The sequence below is a fragment of the Hyalella azteca genome, unplaced genomic scaffold (genome assembly GCF_000764305.2).
Source record: "Hyalella azteca isolate HAZT.00-mixed unplaced genomic scaffold, Hazt_2.0.2 contig10761, whole genome shotgun sequence".
In the NCBI taxonomy this organism is placed as follows: domain Eukaryota; kingdom Metazoa; phylum Arthropoda; class Malacostraca; order Amphipoda; family Hyalellidae; genus Hyalella; species Hyalella azteca.
The window spans coordinates 1-19,862 of NW_025940784.1; the positions used below are offsets into that span (position 1 = coordinate 1).

General features: G+C 39.6%; 2 protein-coding genes across 2 annotated transcripts; both read right to left on the reverse strand.

Moving 5' to 3' along the window:
• Nucleotides 1–693: 693 nt before the first annotated feature.
• Nucleotides 694–2,635, reverse strand: LOC108680841 (ethylmalonyl-CoA decarboxylase-like). Its single transcript, XM_018169755.2, has 2 exons — nt 2,255–2,635; nt 694–1,806 (listed from the first exon to the last, which is right to left on the reverse strand). The coding sequence occupies exons 1-2, from the start codon at nt 2,490–2,492 to the stop codon at nt 1,136–1,138; spliced, it is 909 nt and encodes a 302-aa protein (XP_018025244.2). The 5' UTR covers nt 2,493–2,635; the 3' UTR covers nt 694–1,135.
• Nucleotides 2,636–3,287: 652 nt separating this feature from the next.
• LOC108680847 lies at nt 3,288–19,323 on the reverse strand. Its single transcript, XM_018169764.2, has 9 exons — nt 19,035–19,323; nt 12,911–13,142; nt 12,392–12,524; nt 12,025–12,149; nt 10,430–11,711; nt 9,956–10,272; nt 9,604–9,793; nt 5,582–9,339; nt 3,288–4,339 (listed from the first exon to the last, which is right to left on the reverse strand). The coding sequence occupies exons 1-9, from the start codon at nt 19,130–19,132 to the stop codon at nt 4,220–4,222; spliced, it is 6,255 nt and encodes a 2,084-aa protein (XP_018025253.1). The 5' UTR covers nt 19,133–19,323; the 3' UTR covers nt 3,288–4,219.
• Nucleotides 19,324–19,862: the final 539 nt, after the last annotated feature.

Here is a 19,862-nt window from a genome sequence, read left to right on the forward strand (position 1 = left end):
TGACTTGCTTAGTTGTCTCATTACTCTCGTACTTGGTGTTGGTAAGCCGAAGGGCGGTATTCGTACATCGCGTTCACGTCATATTTGCTTCTCGAGCAATACGACGGTTGAGTGGGTCGACGAACATGAACGTTGCTCCTGGTCCAGTAGCTTCTGTTCGATCGTGCGTCTGGCTTCCGTATTTTCTTCTTGGCTTCGAACTTCGCGCGGATTTCGCTTTGCTGATTGCGCTGCGGAATTCATCTTGAATTCATTATCAATTTTGTGCATCTTGCGGAATTAGTGCCAATTTTTCGCAGCCTAAGCCCTCTACGGAATTCATTAACAGGCGAACTAATCCATCTGAAGTCGCGTTTTTTCCACTTAGGATTCAGAGTACCTAATCATTACCTATAGGACACAATAAAGAACTTTGTAGGCAAAATATGGAAACTATGAAAAAAATAGGATTTCATCAAATTTTGTTTTTAAGCTTAAGGGACTAGAATCATAGAATGGGACATGGGAGCACATAGTGACAAACCAGAGATTTTTTAGAATCAGTTCATTTTTAATCTCCTCATTTACTCAAGATTTAAACCAATTTCTTATGTATGATAATGCTGGTAAGTGGTATCCATGATACTTTGCTTGTCTACTTATAGGACAGTAGGACTCAAAAATGAACTTGAGGGAGTCTAAAAAACTCTCTGCTTTGCCACTATGTCCAGGGAGCAACAACCTAACCTAATGTCTTAAAACTTTGTAATTATTGCACGAACTGCGATAACGATAGCAAAATAATTTATGGAACTTTACCTCAAAAGCCGTAGTAGGTAAAGAGCAGCTCCTGCGGTCTACAAGTAGAAGAAAGTTGAAGCAACGTTTCCGTACAAATTTCCGTTCCGTCAAATGTGACTGATGACTGAACAACTGAAATACAACCATATCCGCAAATGCGGAAAATAAATTCAATATTTTTAATTTCACATAAATTTGCTATAGCAGTGTACAATCGCGAAAGATAATTTTTTTAATAGAAAAAATTGATGTTTGGATTTGATTCAGAATGTATGAAAATTGAACATCGCTAGTTATGTCTGAACCTCACGTCGACACTTTTTTGCGACGCGTCAGAAGCAAGCAACAATGATATTCAGTGCTTAGTTCCCTTCTGTAACATTCGAAGGTTTTCAGGGCCTCCCCACAAAGGAGAAAACAACTTCCTTTCGTTGAGTAAACTCTGTTCTACATCATTGTCGCAAGCACCAGTTACAGTTTTTTTGAACGCGCGAATAACGTCAGGATGAAATTTAAGCCTTTCCTGCAACCACTGATGAGCCTCGTCATACACTGCGTCTTGCTGGACGATATTGTCTGCAAATCCGCAATCCAAAGCCTCACTAGCATGTATAGGGCGTGCTGTGAGTAGCCAGTCTAATGCTTTGCGCGCACCAAGCAAACGGGCTAACCGCGTGCCACCTCCCCAACCCGTTGATACGCCCATAAACCCTTGTACGAACTGTACCCGCCCTGCTTCGGTAAAAAGACGAAAATCTGTTGCGGTTGTCAGCTCAGCGCCTCCACCGATCGCGCGACCGTGCACGAGACACACCGACACAAGAGGCAAACGATGGAGACGAGTCGTAGTATCTTGCATCAAGCGGCACATAAGATCACCGTCTGCATTGTTGCTGATTTTCTGCACAACAGTTAGGTCTCCACCAGAGCAGAAAAAATCACCGACTGCACGGAAAATGAGACCGCGCCCTTCTTGCCACGATTCCAGCTCGCTTACCGCATCGGCAAGCTGCACCATCATCTGACCTGGAATGAAATTAGGAAAACCTGCAATAGTTATTGTTCCGAAATTTCTGGTATTATATATATACATTAAATTGAAACAAAGGGCTCAACTGCCTTTCCCGACTTTTGTTAAAAAATTCCAGCTAAGTTTATTAAATAAGAGCTCTTTACTAGTCGATTCCCAAAACTAGCATTCCTGTTGGTCATCTACAGGCAGAGGGAATGCAAGATAATGTCATTTCCTACTGTCGAACATGCCGGCATCAAACAATATTATTTCCCACGCCGACAACAAACAATTTAACGGCCGGCTCGTGTTATTGCAACAACAGACGTGTAAAAAGATCTTCCATCTAATGCTAGAATTCGACCATTTAGAGAGCGATTGAGTTATCAAGATGAATGAGTGAAAAGACCGCATTTTTGGTGCAGTCACGAACAAATAATAAGGATTGAAACGTTATCTCACCGGACAAAGCGTTCTTTTTTTCCTGGTGCTGTAGAGTAATGGTGGCAATGCCAGTCATTTTGTTCTTCTCTAGCAACACGGATCCTTCTCCCAGAGATCTAAAACGAGCATGGGCCGACGCGAGCGCATCTATATCGCTGTTAGTACACACACTTCGAGGAGGCATCTTATTCAAAGCACTCCGCAGTCGAATCAGAACAATCGAAGACGGTAAACTTCGAGTTAAAACTATTGCCATGTTCGCAATTTCGAATTTCTATCCTTAGAAGAGATAATTAGAGCGTCAAAGGATATTAATAAACGTTGCATGCGCTAGATTTCCCGAGGCAAAAATGAAAAATCTAAACAAAAAGATAGTTTTATGTACTGTCTTCATGTTTACTAATCTTTAGGTTATTCAATCACAATACTCTAAATAAAATGCAAGCCAAGTTTGGTACGTTTAGTTCAATGCCTTGTATTAAATTATTTCGATTGACAAGTATAGGACCTGAGCCACAGGCTTGAAGATTTTCATTACTTGAAAGGAAGGAGGAACTAAAGAAGTTCATTGCACTATAAATTATCACAGAATAAAAAATTACTAACACACGCAAAAATATTACTGCATATCTGAAGAATTATACATCTGATGCATTACCTGCAGGTCCAACGACATCTAATAGACTTTATTCGACGGAGCATCGGATACTGCACCAGGGTAAGTATGCGGTGTAGGTAGGTTCACACTTTCGTGACCGTGAACTTGGCTTTGAGGCAAGCTTAAATTTTTGTAGCATTTGTCAGCCGCGCAACTGTGAAAGGGCTAGTGTTCACAAAAATGCAAGCATCATAGGACTTCGTATCATGTTTGTCTACAGTCGAACTATAATTAGACTGAGGATCGGGGGAGCGTCAGAATCCCCAACAGGAAAATAGCTCCTGTCCCCTGCGACGTCAACCTCCACCCAAAATCGAGGAGAGTTATCCAAATAATCCATTAGTCTAGATCGATCGCTGCTAGAAGTATCTGAAGCATCATTGAAAGGCTGTCCAATTTTCGAATAGTTTGGTCCAAATCAATGCAGATGCATAAGCAAATCTAAAAAATATCACCAATTTAGTGAGATAATTACCCCTCACAAGATGAATTAAACTGAAAAAAGTGAGCACCGACCATAAAAGAAAATGTAAAGGCAATCCGCTCTAAACGTTGCGGATAACGTGAAGCCAATTTTTCAAAAGTATCAGAATAACCCACCTTATTAGCTACGCATATGACAATGAATACTAAATCTGAGTACAACATTGCTAATTATTAGCTGTTTCAGTAAAAATTGCAAACTTGTAGATAAATACATTGTTGGTTAATAAGACGTGAATATTGTAAACCTTTTGTGAAAAAAAACACAAATAATCCATTTCATCAAATTAATAGCGAAATACTATACTAAATGTTGATGAAACAGAAAAAGAGATGAGGAGAGAGAACACAAAGAAGTCGAGTCCACACTACCTAACAGAATTATATTGGGTATATTTAGGAGAACATGAAAAAATATCAGCAAAAGGTACTATAAAGAACATAGACATGGAAAGAAGTAAAAACATTGACCTATATCTATACAAGCAAGTGGAAATAGCAAAGCAACTAATTAGCAAAATAAAAAGGAGAGAGCTTAATTCTTGTACAAGTTTCCTGTTTGGCTTGGCCTGAAATGCTACTTCTTTGGAAGCAGTACAATTCGTACTAAAAATGATCTCGAGTATAGAGGTACTACGTATAATGTTTGCTTCTGATCCAAGCATTTATTACAATACCAAAATAGTATATAGAAGTCATGGATAAGTTCTAATGTATTCAAACTTATGTAGTAGCAATCGACAATAAGAATAGTCTTTGGAGCAAAAGTAATGCGTTCAAAATGAGCTCAGTACAATTATCGATAGAAAGGCGACAGAGAGGAACTGAATGAGATGATCATTTTACTTCTTCTTCTTGAAAAATTTCGTATTGAGCAAATGCAAGAGGAGATTGACGTTCACTTCTGCTCCACCAGCCATCTGCTTGACGCGTGCACCTTCGTATTGCAGATGCAACAGCTCCTGTAATGAAAAAATATACGTTTAAAAATTACTTTTTAAAGACAATACTTCCAAAGAATGCAGTATCTCCAATCTTGCAGATGTACAATGAATTTCTCATCTAATTTTCAAAAATTAAAAAAATTTACTTTTCAATTTTTTAATATATATAAATTTTTTAATATATTAATTTTTTCAAAATTATTTATTATGTTAATTGATTCATGCATTGCCTCCAACTTTACGCAAGTGTGCAAAATTTCAGATCGATGGGACAGGTAGAAGTGTGTTAAATATCGATTATAAGATTTGTAGCATACAGACAGACAGATAAACAAACAAGAAGTGAAGTTAAAGAGAAGTCTTATAAGAAAGTTACTGAGCTTATTACTATAATCTTAAACTGAACACAAACCATTTCCTCTAGTTAATGCGATCAAACGATAGGAGACTTAAATATATTATACCCTGGAATAAATAAAAAAATTGCATGGCATTTTACTACAGTCTTTGTCTGAACACAAGCAATTTCTACTTGTGAACACTATCAAACTAAAAAAAATTTACTTTTCAATTTTTTAATATATATAAATTTTTTAATATATTAATTTTTTCAAAATTATTTATTATGTTAATTGATTCATGCATTGCCTCTGATTTCACACAAGTGTGCAAAATTTCAGATCAATTAGACAGGTAAAAGTGTGTCAAATATCAGTTATAAGATTTGTAGCTGACAAAATTAATTTTTCAATTTCTTTAATATTGAAATTTTTTATTTATTTTTAAAATCATTTATTTTGTCAATTGATTCATGCATTGTCTCCAACTTTACACAAGTGTGCAAAATTTCAGATCGATAGGATAAGTAGAAGTGTATTAAATTTCGATTACAAGATTTGTAGCAGACAGACTGACAGACAAACAGACAAGAAGTGAAGTTAAAGAGAAGTGTTGTAATTAGGCATAAACAAACACAAAAAGTTCACAGGTCAAGCGACCAAATGATATTAGGATCACGGAAATGATCAAAGTAGTGAGAATTCAATCCTAATTTTGCTCTTTAGCATCGACACCTTCATCTGAGACAGTTAAGTTACACAGTTATGAATAAAAACTACAGGAGTCAATTTCAAGAGTCGATATTAAAGTAAATAAAGTTAAAACATACCAAAACAAATTTCGATGCATGAGTATCTAGAGTGCTAACTAAATTATAACCAAATGTGTTGGCAGTAGCAAACAAGTTTAAGAAATACTTGCCTGTATGGAGATTTTCACCGCATCAACAACGACTCCGCGATATTTGACAGTTACAGAAAAAATTCCGCTGCCAGAAACTAGAGCGGAATGATCTTGCCCCCGAACAGCGTTGTTTTCGTTATCATTCTCTTCGGCACCCACAACTCCATTCTGTGTTTGGTGCTCTATTTCGCCTTTAGCTTTAGTGCTGGCATAAGCATTTGGGTCTACTCTGGATATGACGAAGGCAACACTCGAGTATTGCGATGGCGTGAAGTCGCGAATATTTACAAGGACGCCTTTCTCTTTGAGGCGTTTCCCAGAGTATGTGACGGACACGCCAGCTCCATGACGTGATCTCTTGGCACAATGCTGCATCAGATTAGCTCGGCAGGCTGAGAGGTAAGTCACAAACGAGTCTCGCTGTTCTCGTAGAAATCGTTCTTTTTGCTGTAGCTGCGATAGCGCTAGACACAGGCGAGCCAACTCCTTGCCTCTGTTAGATCGGTAACAACGCTGACTCTGAACATCAGTTGCCACTGCCAACAGTAGCTGTTGGAAGCCATCAGTAGGCGAAACAAGACCCAAGGTCTGAAGACGGCGTAGGTTGTGAGACAGGCGGGTCTTGGCAGCATGCAACGAGTCGCATGTTGAGTCGGCACCGGAGGCGGTTTTCATGCGAGTGAAACGTTGCTCCTGTTCCGGTGAAGTGCTGCTTGAAACCACGTCCTGTAATGTAACTTTGCTCCAGTCCACACCATTGCAGTCGTAGCACAACAACACGTCTACCACCAACTGCTTACTCTTCTCAAAGAGCTTAGTTTGGGCATCCTTGTTGTTGGCTACGGCATCAGCGGTTGGCTCCGGTTCAGAAAAGCTGAATTTGCTGCTAAGCGACAAGCACACTTCCAACTTACCACTGCTGTCACCCATAGCAGCCATGTCAGGAGGAGGCAAGTCATCTAGCATTGAATGTAAAGGATCAGAGGCGGAAGGTGCAAGGACATTTCGGTGAGCTAGTAGTAAATTATGAGTCTCACAGAGTTCCTGCAAGGTCAGGTGGATCTCAGGCTTGTGTATGAGGGCGGCCTCGCTGTATTGGGTCACAGCGAACACCGCGTCAGGTGGCGGCACTCTGCAGCATGACAAGAAGAACGTTCGCATGCTTTCATGCCAGGCTACCAAGTCGCGGTTCAGCGCACACAAATGTGGCGTATCATTACCAAAGCCTCGCTTATTAGCAGCAGCCTGCAAAGTTTTGGCAATGGTGGCAAGATTCCGGCGCTGTCGACTACTAAGCTGCTCGTGTGGCCCAACAGTTATCACATCAAAAGCATCAGGAGCGACGATGCCAGAGTTAATGTAACGGTAGTAAATGAGGCTCCCCACAACTTTCAACACTTCTTTGTCCTGGATGTGCGGGAACCTTCTCGCCAGCGCTCTACGCATAACACCAGCAAGGTATAGAAGTGTGTAGGGTAACTTGTGGATGGACGAGGTGATGGCGCTGCAAAACTCGTTGGTGAGGCGCGTGATAGCTTCAAGAGTGACTTGCAGCCTTTTCACAACCATAGGTTGTTCCAGTGCCTCATCAGGGCTCACGTTATACGGGCGACCGCTTGACTCGCCTGTCTCCATCTCAATTTCGTTCAGCCACGTCTGATAAATCTCTACAGGGTTTGTGTTGAGATTCAGGTTTTTATCTTCAATTATTTTTGTTACAAGAGGTCCAAGAATCTCCCGGAGTGCAGCACGACCAGGGCCTTTCCGTACAAAAGACACGATCATTTTAACCACAAGTGGCTCGCCCGACACAATGTCACTAATACGCAAAACTTTACAGCGAATCTCTTCTTCAAGAGCTGTTTTAAACAGATTAATGAGCAAGAAACTGTCTCGATCATTGGCGCCATAGTTGTAGAGAGAGAAAACAACGCTCTCTACGAAGCGTGTCGTACGAGCGCACGGGAGAGCAAGAATAAGGGTTGCAAGGTAGCGCGGTTCAGTCTGCAAGAGGTAGAATAAGTGTTGGTATCCTTGGAGACGATCACGAGAAACCTTACGCAAGGCTTTGAGTCCTGTTGCTAAAGTTAGGGTCCCTCTTCGCTCAGGAGCATCTTTCTTCTTCTTCGAGGGCGTGCTGACACAGGCCAGACTTGCATCACCTCCGCACGAAGGAGGTAACGTAGCGAACTCCTCCTTCGTAAGGCTGGCCATAGAACGATCTTGAATGCTCATAGTGTTAGTCAGCAGCAGACCAATGTGCAAGTCAAGTTCATCGAGTTGTTTCTGTAATTCAGCGGTCACACGAAGGCAACGTGACACGCCACTTCTAGCAGCTTGCATCTTGTTCTCAGTGCGCAAGTCGGCGCGAGTCAGAGGCAAGATCGACAAACAAGGGACCATGGCTTGCAGAAGGGCATTAGTTGAGAGAGGCTCGGCTGGAAGGCGCCGCAGGAGCTGCTGCAAACGACTAAGTGCTGTCTGCAGTCTCCACCATTTTTGGATTCTAACGGCCGACTTTACTTCTCTTTCAGTATAATTGCGCCAATAAAGATTTTCGTTAGCACGAGCAACATTAGCGGCGACAGAGTTCGGGCCAATACTAGAGCCAGACATACGGCTAGATAAATCAACATGAGCACCTAGAGTCTCACAAAGGGAGAGTCTTTCTTGAGACGGTAGCAAGTCAGATGAGGTACTGAGGTACGATTGTTGACACTGATTCAGTTTCCGCGGAGTTGGGTAAATTGAATCAGGAGAAAGCACTGAACCAGGAGAACCAGAACCAATTTGTGATTTTAACTGATCATTTGATGCAGAATGTTGAAAAAGTGACTCGTGCTTAGTTTGACCGGACTCAATGCCACAAGAAGTCGGTTCTTGTGGGCAGGGAGACGAGTCTCTCCTTGAAGAGCCTAGGTTTGATATTGAGTCCATTTCTTGATAATGCAGGACTGAAAAAGCGCCAGAACGAGGTTGCTGTACAGGCTTACTGAACGGTACTCTTCGGCTACTGTTCTGAGTAGAACTTCGCTGAGGAAGGAACCTTCTGCCATCGCCCTCTTTGAAGGATTCCACGCGTGACGTAGAACTGCCTAGAGCTTCGCAAATAGAATCATCAACGGGCAATGTTTTGTTCTGGTGTATTTTTATATCGTCAGTAGACAACACTCGTAAAGTATTTGAAGATTTTTGTTGCAGATCAGTTTCAGTCACTGAAACTTCTTTCTGACACATTTGCATACCCTGCTCAACCGAGTCTTCCCTACGGATTGTGATGCCGCTGGAAATAGCTTCAGTTTTATCATCAGAGTCGGGCTGGTGTTGCAAAGCCGAAGCTACATTGTGAGATAGCGAAGCAAAAACCTCCTGACAGAATGATGACTGGAAACTGGACTCCAGCCTGCGGGGCTCCATGGACGACTGAGAAGCATTCCTCACAAGCTCAGATGTCGCTCTGGAATTGAACGGCATGGGTGGAGAAATGTAAGGACATCCATCTAGAGCTTCCACTTCCTCACGCTGAATGACCCTTAACGTTTCATCTTCATGGATTCGTGTCTTTGCCAGTGGGGTTTCCACATGGCATTGGGATTGCTCAAAACCGAAGTTTGAATTCCTCAACTTTTTAGGTGAAACAGAGATATGAACATCGAGGTCTGTGTCGACTGCTTCTTGAAATGCAGTGTGTCTCACATCAGCGGCGGGATGCTGCATCTCTTCATCGGACGACACCTGCAACTGCTCTCCATGCGCCAGTTGCGACATGCGGTCTTCTGTAAAATAATGAGCACAGCAACGTTGAGAAGCACTTGTGTGCATATTAATGACATGTACACAGAATTTTTAAAAACTGGGTAAACTGAAAAAGTATCAATGTTGTTACATGTTACTACGTGTAACACACACACATGCAGATGCGTCAATGGATTCAATAATCGAGCCCATTCACGCCACAATAAAAATATATCGGGAGATAATGACGACTGATTTTCAAGAACAAATCTATTGCGCCATCTAAGGATGGTGGTTAATTTTACCTGCAGCCGTGTTGACCTGGTCGATGATCTGCTGGATGTGCAGGAAAGAAAGCAGCGGGCACACGGTGGTTGAGTCCTCCTCTATTTGCTGGTCTACAGCGACAGCGGTGCGGTCATTGACAGCAGCAAGGAGCGCCACGGCAGCGCGCATGCTCGACAAATACTCAGTAGTCAACTCAGTGTGAACATCCTGCACAAAGTTGCTACTGAAATTCTTTTTGAACTTTATACTGTGGCGTGGACACATGATTGAGCGCATTAAACAAATAAAAGAATCAGCAAGGCACACAACTCTTCCAGAATAGTAAATAATCAAGACGGATAAAGTAAATGCGGAAAAATGTGTAGTAACCTGCATGTGCGCAGAGCGGTCAGTGAGTGCGGCCAGTAGGGCGCGTTCATCACCAGTTCTCACTGCAGTGTTAATGTTGGCAACAGCGCCAACAAGGACAACACCTCCACACACTTCCTCCAAACTGAGAGCTCCCTCAGCATCCATCATAGCCTCATACATCTCGAGGTGGTAGAGGGGAGCAGCATGAGGCAGCAGAGGTGGAAGGCTAGGGTAGCATTCTTTCAGCATCTCAAGTGCAGCAAGCGTTGAGGACTCACAGCCGTTCTGCAAGCTGCAGTACAAACGACTCAGGCAGTCCCGCACGTTAGACTCTCCTGCAAGGAAAAAAATATAATTAGGTACCTATCTGCTCGAACGTATCACCAGTAATTAACTAATTTGCAATAGATAAACACTAATCATAACTTTGACTTTGATAAGAAAATCGAAATGTGTTTATGAGAGCAACTTTTACATACTAGTCATAATTACCATCAGACTGCAATTGTTCTTGAAGAGAAACCTCAGGGTTGACATTTTTCACGAGTTCTTCAGGGCTCATACGTTCCTCAGCAGCACTGGAACCACCATTACTCGCGCCAGTATATCCATGAATTTCCTCCTCGTTTAAACTGAGACTAAATCTGGAGGAATTGACTCCAGGTGAACACACCGACTGGTGTTCACGAGACGTCTTAGCTTCAGAACTGAGCACGGTGAGGGAGGAGGCAGAGCTATTCTTGGCAGATTGACTGTCTGCTACCACCACACTGAGTTCATCATAGCTAACGGATAGTGGTGCAACAAACGCCACTTTGCGAGGGGAGCTCGGGGCTGATGAAGAACTCGAGCGATGAGAATAATTGTGAGTATCTAGCGTGGCTGCTCGTGTGCGGTACGGAGATGACGACAAACACACAGACGAAGCGACAGAGATGCCCTTCTGAGAGGCTAAGCGGTAGGAAGGTGAGAGAGGCTTTACAAACTCAAAGGGAGAAGATGGAGTCCGACTGTGAGACACATTTTGATTAGCACCAGAAAGAAAAATGTTATTGACTTTTGAAAAGCTTGAGGCACTTTGATTAGTTGCATTTTCTTGAAATTCCATACAGACAGTATTACGGATGGCTGAGTGTTTGATCTCATTATTGAAACTGCTTTCTTGGTGTTGAAACTTTTCACCATCTGTATTCCGTTTGTTGAAGGAAGAAACATTTTCACTGATGCAATGACCAATAACATCATCAATTTTTTTCAACGATGGAGCTTGATTGAACAAAGATTTTGGTGAGAACGAATGTGAGAAATTTGCAGCAGGGACATGTTTAGTAGTGCCAATTTGAGCTTCTTTGGTCTGTCTCTGATGCTGCACCCATTCCCTCATGGAAGCCGGGGTAGACTCATTAGTAGACAAAGGCTGCAGAACAGGACGGCCTTGCTGATAAGATGTCTCACTATTTTGAGCAGAACTGATTTCTTTGATATGAGTTTGGGCAGAGAGGCTCCTCGCGTATGCTTGATTGTTAAGTGGAGTAGTATTATCGTCACAAGACTTCTTTTCAGCCCATTTTTCTGGGTTAGTTTTGCCTCTGGGTGTTAAAAGTTTGCTGGGCTTTGGCGACACTGGAGGACGGTTTGAAGACAAATGAGCTTTTCCTTTATTACTCAGAGACAGAACAGGTCTTGGAGGTTGTCTGGGAACAGAATATATTTCTGATCCTTCAGAAGAATTTTCTTTGTCAGCATTTCTAGGGTCCACCCAGAACCTTGCCACCTGGGAAAAAAAAATTACCAAAATAACGAGGACTTGCAATAGGGGCTTATGCATAGAAACACCGTAGTAAAATTTATATAAAACACTTGAAAACTCAAAATTTATTCTATTCAATAATTAGAGACTTTAATGATATTTCTTCAACTTTCTGTTAATTTCAGTGATCTTTCTCAAATTATTTGATGACTCAATCAAATGACTTGAAACGTATAAAAAAAAAGGTTTTATCTGAATGTAGCACCTATATTCAGTATAACATAATTTTGCCAGATAATTGCATAATAATGAAGAGATTAGTTCAAAGAACACCCACATTTTGCTTTGTTTGGGAAGTGGAATCAATGCAATTGCCATGACTGCTTCCAAGGACTTCACAAACACTGTCAAATGGAGGCAGCTTGCATCCTTTGACACAATCATGCAGGCGTTCTAGTACATCTACAAAAGATGAAAAAGTAAGTCAAAAGTAAGTTATACTGCTTAGTAACTATAGTTATGATAAACATATCAAGTTCTACATTCATTCATTTAAAGACTAAGAAAAATCACAAGAGAACAGTTATCTACATAATATACTATAAATTTATATAATTCATACATGTTGCCTTCTAACATATAAATTCCTGAAAAAAAGTTTCAGAAAAGTATTTTAAGAATAAATTCGGATGAAAGCTTATTACCAGGTGGACACTCCACATGAGGATCAGACTGGAGACCTTCGAAACCTGACAGGTACTGTAATGCTCGCAAGCAGTAGACAAGCTGTGGTAAATTATGTCCCTCATATATGTCACGACACTCAGGCTGCAGAATCTGGCCAAATGAAATAAAAGGGTCGATAAAAATGAGTTAAACATTAGAGTTGACAAAACTCTAGCTACAATTGCAGATTAAAATTTCTATCCAGAATTAGGTAGCCAAATCTTATTTTCCATGTAATTTGCTTAGAGCTATTATTGAATAATAAAACATTCAACATTTTTGCAGAAGTTTAGCATTCTCAAAGACAGATTGAATGAATCATTTTCAGGCTTATTTCAAAACTAATGAATTAATATCATCTACTTTTTCAAAGTTAAAAATTTTGTTGCTCTGTGTATTTATCGGGCCAGGATTACACAGGATTCTCAGGACAAGGGATTCTCACTAGGATTATCAGAGATTTAATATTATTATACATACATGGACAATTCACTCACCTTGGGCAATCCAAGATTGTCAAGAGCTCTTATGAAGAGATTAATGTTATCTAAATGGCGGAATGAAGGGAGATTGCCAGCACCTTCATAGCGGATCAGAGTTCTATCATAAATTTTGTTGAGAGGCACACAGTCAGGCACCAGGTGATGTGCCAACAGTGCCAGATGTACTCCATGGGTGAAGAGATCAGAGCAGCCACTGCACCTCACTCCAGTAACATGGGAGATGAATCTGCAAAAACAAACAAATTTAACACAATAACTCACCCATCACAGGATAATAAATTAAAATGAAATTAATTTTTTCAATTATATGGCAATTTAAAAACTACCTAGCAGTGTGAAAACAGTTAACCTAATGGTTTCATTATTGGGATTTTCAAAAAAATTAGTAGGTCATTGATCACTAGTGTTGAAAAAAAATTCTTTATAAATTATTCACCCCATTTTTTATTGGAAATAAATTATTGATAATACAATTTTTCACCTTTTTACAGCTGTACGGTATTTGTTAATGGAAATGGTTTAGCACTTCAAGTTTAGGCAGCTCATGCTAAACTTCCTATTTGTATAAATGGATCTTTCTTCTTTTGAAGACACCGAGTGACCTATTTTTTGTTTGCAATTTCAACATGTTCTTTAGGTTAAATTACATTGGATTTCGTATGCACAATTGAAGTTGAATGGTCAATGCAGTAATTTTAACACGTTTTTCTTAGCTTAGCTTCGCGTTTGTTTGTTTGTTTGTTTGTTGTTAACATTGACAACGAAAATTAGCCCACTTCTGATTGCTCTAGAGATCTAAAATTCGGCATGCAGGCTATTTTCGCCTAACAATTTCAGATACAATCATAAAAACTAGCAATTAGAGACCTAAATTTGCTTAATTAAGTAAAATATATATATAAATAGTATATAGGTATATAGTATGACGTGCGGGCGCTGACGTTATAGACGAGCCGGCGCTTACGCTGCGTATCATCGATACGTACGTCAAGTCAAGTAAATTGGCTCGCAACAACGTTTTTCATGTGTAGCAACGGACTAAAAAGGAGAAAATAAAATACTTAAAAAAAAAAAATTTAAATAATAGTTTTTTTTGTGGGTCACATTTTTAATTTTTTAACCTATTAGATACGCAAACTTTTCAAATTTTTCTATTGTGTTATGTAGCCTCAGTATTAGGCCTTTAATGCCCATTGACAAAATTTTTCTATGTCAAATAGTTTTTGAGTTGTGGGGGTTTTTGTTGAAAAAACGAAAAGTGGTCTAAGTTACCCCGCCGGTCTAAGTTACCCCATTTTACGGTAATTGGCTTTAAACTTTAGTAAATTAGAAATCGAAAGTTGCTGGGTGCTGGTAAATTTGAAGCAATCTTCAAAATTGAAATTTGCTACTATAACATTTGGGCAATTGTAAATTCAGCTGTACTATTAATCTAGGTATTATGGGTTATGGCCAGCAGCACAGCACATACTAAATGAGAAAACTTGGTTAACCCTTTACGCCCTGGCGTGACGAATTCGTCACACCAGGGACTAGCTACCTTTTCCAACAATTTCACGTTTTCTGTCATTTTTTTGAAAAATTCACACGAATAAAAAAAGTCTTAGATTTATTTTTTACATATGTGTACCAAGTTTCAAAGTTATCTGTCAGTAAATAACCGAAATATAATTTCCAAATTCCAATGGCAATGTCCAATTTCTTATGGAAATTCTATCTCGGTTATTTACTAACAGATAACTTTGAAATTTGGTACACATATGTAAAAGATAAATCTAAGACTTTTTTGTTCGTAGGAATTTTTCCAAAAAAGTGAAAGAAAACGTGAAATTCTTAGAAAACTGCCAAAAAGGGGGTACTGTAGAAATCTATCTCCTGTTATGATTTTCAAGCTACAACATCGAGACGCATATCATTCGATGCGTAAAGACCATATCTATCGATTGGTCTTTGCTGTTTTTCGAGATTCTAATTTTTGTGGGTGGGGTGGGCATTTTTTAAAAAAAAAATTATTTCTCCCCCCACCCTTTTGAATTTCCCCTCCCCTTTTTTCAAAATATTTTCAAAACTTCAACGAAATTGAAAAAAAAGCTTCGACCAATCTCTAGATCTTTTATTTGCAAATCGAACGGTTTATTACTCATTGCTGTAGCTTAAAAATTCTGGGAAGAAATAGGTTTGCAGTGACAATAAGTGTGAATGCTCAGTAGAGCGCGACAAAGTCCTGAGCGCCTCGAAATAGGCATTCAAGGTGACATGGATGCAAGACTAGACATTACTGGAGCCAAAATTCAGTCACGGATAGTGGGAACGACTGCATGAGCACCATCCCACATGACAGCAGCCGGGTAACTAAAGATCAGCGTCTTCAGGTTGCATACCGTCAACCGGGGCTACTCGGGACAGATTTGATTGCTTTTTTGTTAATAACTGTTAATAACTTATTACGATGAAACATTTCATAAACAAATTTAGGCTCATTTTATAGCTCTTTGCCAGGGCTATTGAATGGCATTGTAAAAAAATTCCATATGCTATTCCTAAGGTGCCAGATGCAAAATAAAGATTGTCCCGAGTAGCCCCGTCGGTCAGGGGGGATACTCGGGACAATGGGAATAAAACTTCATTTCAAAACATTTGAAGCATGCAGAGCTTACTCATGATAACTCATCCATTAGGTACTAAAAGTACTCTGAAGTCCTCTTTCATTGTAGAGGATGTAGAGGTAGAATAAATGACATTTTGTGATTTCTACTTGTTTTTCCTTTATTGATATGATATTACCATAAACATTAATTACCATCAACTGGGGTGACTTCAACCTTGTTTTTGATTCATGCTGGGGTTCTAAAAGCGGGGTCATAAACGCCAGGGTAATAAACGCCAGGGTTGTAAACCAGGTCATAAATGCCGGAGCGACTTTGGCCATTGTTTATGACCCTGCTTTGGCCATCATTACGAATGGGGCCCAATCCCCCAGTTGATGGTACCCTATTATTGATGGGATATTACTGTATTATTGATGGGATATTACCATATCCATGAACATGCCATTGAGCATTTACAACAACCTTTTTCTCTGCAAGCTTCATATTGGCAGCCTTATAGCATTTTTTTTCTGTATCTGTAAGCATACAGGACAGCTTGTAATTTGTGTGATGATAAGAGAACTTTTTTCGCTCAGGGAGGTAAATGTAATCAATATTCTTTGTTTTTAATCAATTTGTTCTTAACTGGAGCCTTTGCTAACTGAGGTTCTACCGTAAATGCGTTTTTGGGGGTGTCCCTAATAGCCCCGGGGGGGTGTCCCGAGTAGCCCCACCTAGCCCCACCGTGGGGAAATGGCTACCATTTCTTTTTGGAATGAGATAGGCAAATTCTGTCAATTACGTTTTCAAGCCGACACCTGGGTGCAACTTTTATGTAAGTAAAATTTTTTAATACAGCAAATATTTTTTTTTGCTACATACGTACCTTAGCAGTTGTAACTTTACAAAATATAGTTTTTCACCATTTTTTTCAGGAATTTTTCAAAGCAAGTAAATGTAGTATTTTTCGACTTCCTTTATAGGTACTACATAGATAGGAAAAATGTTGACGTTTATGCCACTATTTTTAGTTTTGCAATATTCCAATTAGTTTCAATACTAGGTACAAGTTTTAGGACGTGTTGGAGGCCTGTCCCGAGTAGCCCCGCTTGTCCCGAGTAGCCCCGGTTGACGGTATTTATGTGCCCAACCAGTAATTTTTGCCCATATTAAATGTGAAAGAACTCCCCCACCCCTAACACTTTCACAAACTGTCGTCAAGGCATAAATCAACGTACAGCGATGATTTTGGTACCATTGGATAGGTCAGAATGTCAGCTTCGAAGTGAGACTTGAAACCGAAAAAGTGAACTTTACAATTTTCGTCCCAGAAATTCAGGGCGTAAAGGGTTAAAATTTAAGTTTTCATCTTACGAGAAATTATTTGTCTGAAATCTGAATAGGGTAAATGCGGTATATTCCGACATCGTGGTAATTCCGTCACTTCTCTGGTTTTTCCTTTATATTAAGCTTTGTTTTAGTTCCATGCGTTCATTGATGGTTGAAATGGTGACGTCATACATTTGCGTGTCGAAATACTGCAAAAACACTAGGTCTTGGCCATCTAGTGGGAAAATATTGAGATCCAAAGAGAGACAATGCATGCCACGTGGTGAGATCATCGAAAAATGTGTCAAATTTGACAGTTGACATGGCTCTACCAAATAGTGAATAACTGTTTTTATAGGAAGAATATTATGGTTTGAGACTTTTAAATACGTCTGTGAATATATTAGGAATCCTTTAAGTATACTTGTATTCGCTGATTTCAAGTCGTAAATAAATTAATAGATGATTAAGTTGAGATGTTGGATTTCGACACATGAAAACTAATTCCGACACAACTTGAATTGGACACACACAGATCTGTCTCTTATACACATCTAGATGTGTATAAGAGACAGGTTTAACATCATAAGTTAATGGTTAACAGGTCACTGACCATCTGATGCCAATTTGACACAGTTACATTTTGACTGACTACTAGGCCCTAGGGTAAACGCGGTATATTCCGACATCGTAGGTAATTCCGTCACCTCTCCAGCTTTTCCTTTATATTAAGCTTTGTTTTAGTTCCATGCGTTCATTGATGGTTGAAATGGTGACGTCATACATTTGCGTGTCGAAATACTGCAAAAACACTAGGTCTTGGCCATCTAGTGGGAAAATATTGAGATCCAAAGAGAGACAATGCATGCCACGTGGTGAGATCATCGAAAAATGTGTCAAATTTGACAGTTGACATGGCTCTACCAAATAGTGAATAACTGTTTTTATAGGAAGAATATTATGGTTTGAGACTTTTAAATACGTCTGTAAATATATTAGGAATCCTTTAAGTAAACTTGTATTTGCTGATTTCAAGTCGTAAATAAATTAATAGATGATTAACTTATTACATTGATTAATGGATTTAGGCCCATCAAAACTAATTCCGACACAACTTGAATTGGACACATACAGATCGTTCCAAGCTTTGTACAAAAATTGAAATTTGCTTAATTAAAAGCCTAATAGCTGTTAAATAAAATGTAAATAAGTAGTGTTCAATATTTGTTAGTGTTCTAATTCAAAGCCGTGTTGTATCCCAATACAGCTCACACAGTGAACGGAATTCGAATACGTTGATGTCGGCATTACATATCAGTTAAATTTGAAGCGCTGACGCAATACGACTCACCACATGTCGAATATTGCCACACACAGTGACGGAATATAGGGATTTGGTAGGTTTCCATTCTAAAGGCTTTTTAATAAATATGGCAACATTTTGTGACGTTTCATCGTTGCTGACGCGTAGTGAAGTGTTTTGAGAGTCATGTGAAGGCAACAGAACTTACGAAACGCATACGGTTTTTTTTTTATAGTTTTTCATTTCTTGATGGGTCCTTAATGTGTCGGAATATACCGCGTTTACCCTAATGATCACAATTTGTTGCATTGAATCATAGTGGCAAGGCAGAGAGTTTTTTAGACTCTGCCTCCAGTTCATTTTTGAGTCTTATAAGTAGACAAGTAAAGTATCCTGGTACCTGGAGGCTGGATACTAGCATTATCATACATAAGAAATTGGTTTAAATCTTAGGTAAATGAGGAAATTAAAAATGAACTGATTCTAAAAAATCTCTGGTTTGTCACTATGCATTGAATAATGAATGTTGCCAAATTTTGAAGTACGACTAGGCTGGTCGACTTACTCGACTAGCCTACTACATTTGCATTTCCAGTTCCAGGCCAATTTGAAGAATTGTGTAGGTAGAACTTCACAGAAGTTTCTGGAAATTAAGAGTAAATAGGTAAGATGTTTCATGCCCACAGACAATTTTCAAAAATTGCTGCCTTGCTGGTAAAAATAGGCTAATTTTTAAAAATTGAAAAAAATTCTAATTTTCCACTGAAACTCAAATTCAAAATAGGTAAAACCACTGTTTTGCAATTGTAACAGACTGAATATGAAAAGTTAAATACCTAAATGTTTGAGCTCAACTCTGCTCAAGTGCTCAACACTACCAAACAGAAATGCTTCTTACTGGCATGAGCGATGGAGCTCCTTGTGTAGTAAAAGGGCATCTTGTTGCACTTTTTTGTCCCTGTTGTCAAGAACCACTCTTGATGCAATCTTTGACATTTTTACAATTTGGAGATATCTATAAAATTATAGTTCTGAAGACTACTGATAAATTCATCCATCGGTCAATTACGTGAAATAGTTCAGCTACATGCTAATTATTGTACGATGTGAGAAAAAAGATCGGTTCAAAGTCTGGGAGCAACTCAAATGCAGTTAACCGGCAGTTGAAAATCACTTTCCGCACTGTAGATTCAAACTTCCCTCGTCACTAGTCAACAGATTTTTTCCGCGAATCAAAGCGACCTAAGGTGTTTTCTCATAGTTTCTTACATGTTGAAAATGTTTTGCTGCACATCTTGGTTACTTTCTTTCAAGCATTTACACAGAGTTAATATTAAATTACTGCATATCAAATCTTCGGTCTTCCTCCGTTTAACCTAAAAATGTTCCCTGGAAGGGAAGTTGCTACTTGAAACGAATGATTGTGAGTTCTGCGCACAGACCGTCAGCGTCATACAATGGGAAACTACCGCCTAGCATGCATATAAAGTTGAATGTTTATCTTTTATTGACGCACTTTAGACTTTTAACGATGTGCTCTATATACTCGCCATTTACGTAGTTGCATGAATGTTTGCACGACTAAAGAGTGAAGTCGCAAGTTCCCAAAATAAGTTGTCTTCTTAGGGGTGTTGTAAATGACCTCACACAGGTCGGTTCTCACACCTGGTCATAGCAATTTAGTTCAGGCTTGTAGTTGCATTATCAGCTGTGAGCCGTTTCATTC

What these genes read in the sequence shown, in the direction of transcription:
- LOC108680847 (XM_018169764.2), bottom strand. Translation starts at nt 19,132, where the DNA reads ATGTCAAAGATTGCATCAAGAGTGGTTCTTGACAACAGGGACAAAAAA. An exon ending in AGAACAATTGCAGTCTGATG is followed by an intron (nt 10,273 to 10,429) that starts GTAATTATGACT and finishes TTTTCCTTGCAG; the next exon opens with GAGAGTCTAACGTGCGGGAC. An exon ending in CGGTGAAAATCTCCATACAG is followed by an intron (nt 4,340 to 5,581) that starts GCAAGTATTTCT and finishes TTTTCATTACAG; the next exon opens with GAGCTGTTGCATCTGCAATA.
- LOC108680841 (XM_018169755.2), bottom strand. Translation starts at nt 2,492, where the DNA reads ATGGCAATAGTTTTAACTCGAAGTTTACCGTCTTCGATTGTTCTGATT. An exon ending in AAAAAAGAACGCTTTGTCCG is followed by an intron (nt 1,807 to 2,254) that starts GTGAGATAACGT and finishes ATTTCATTCCAG; the next exon opens with GTCAGATGATGGTGCAGCTT.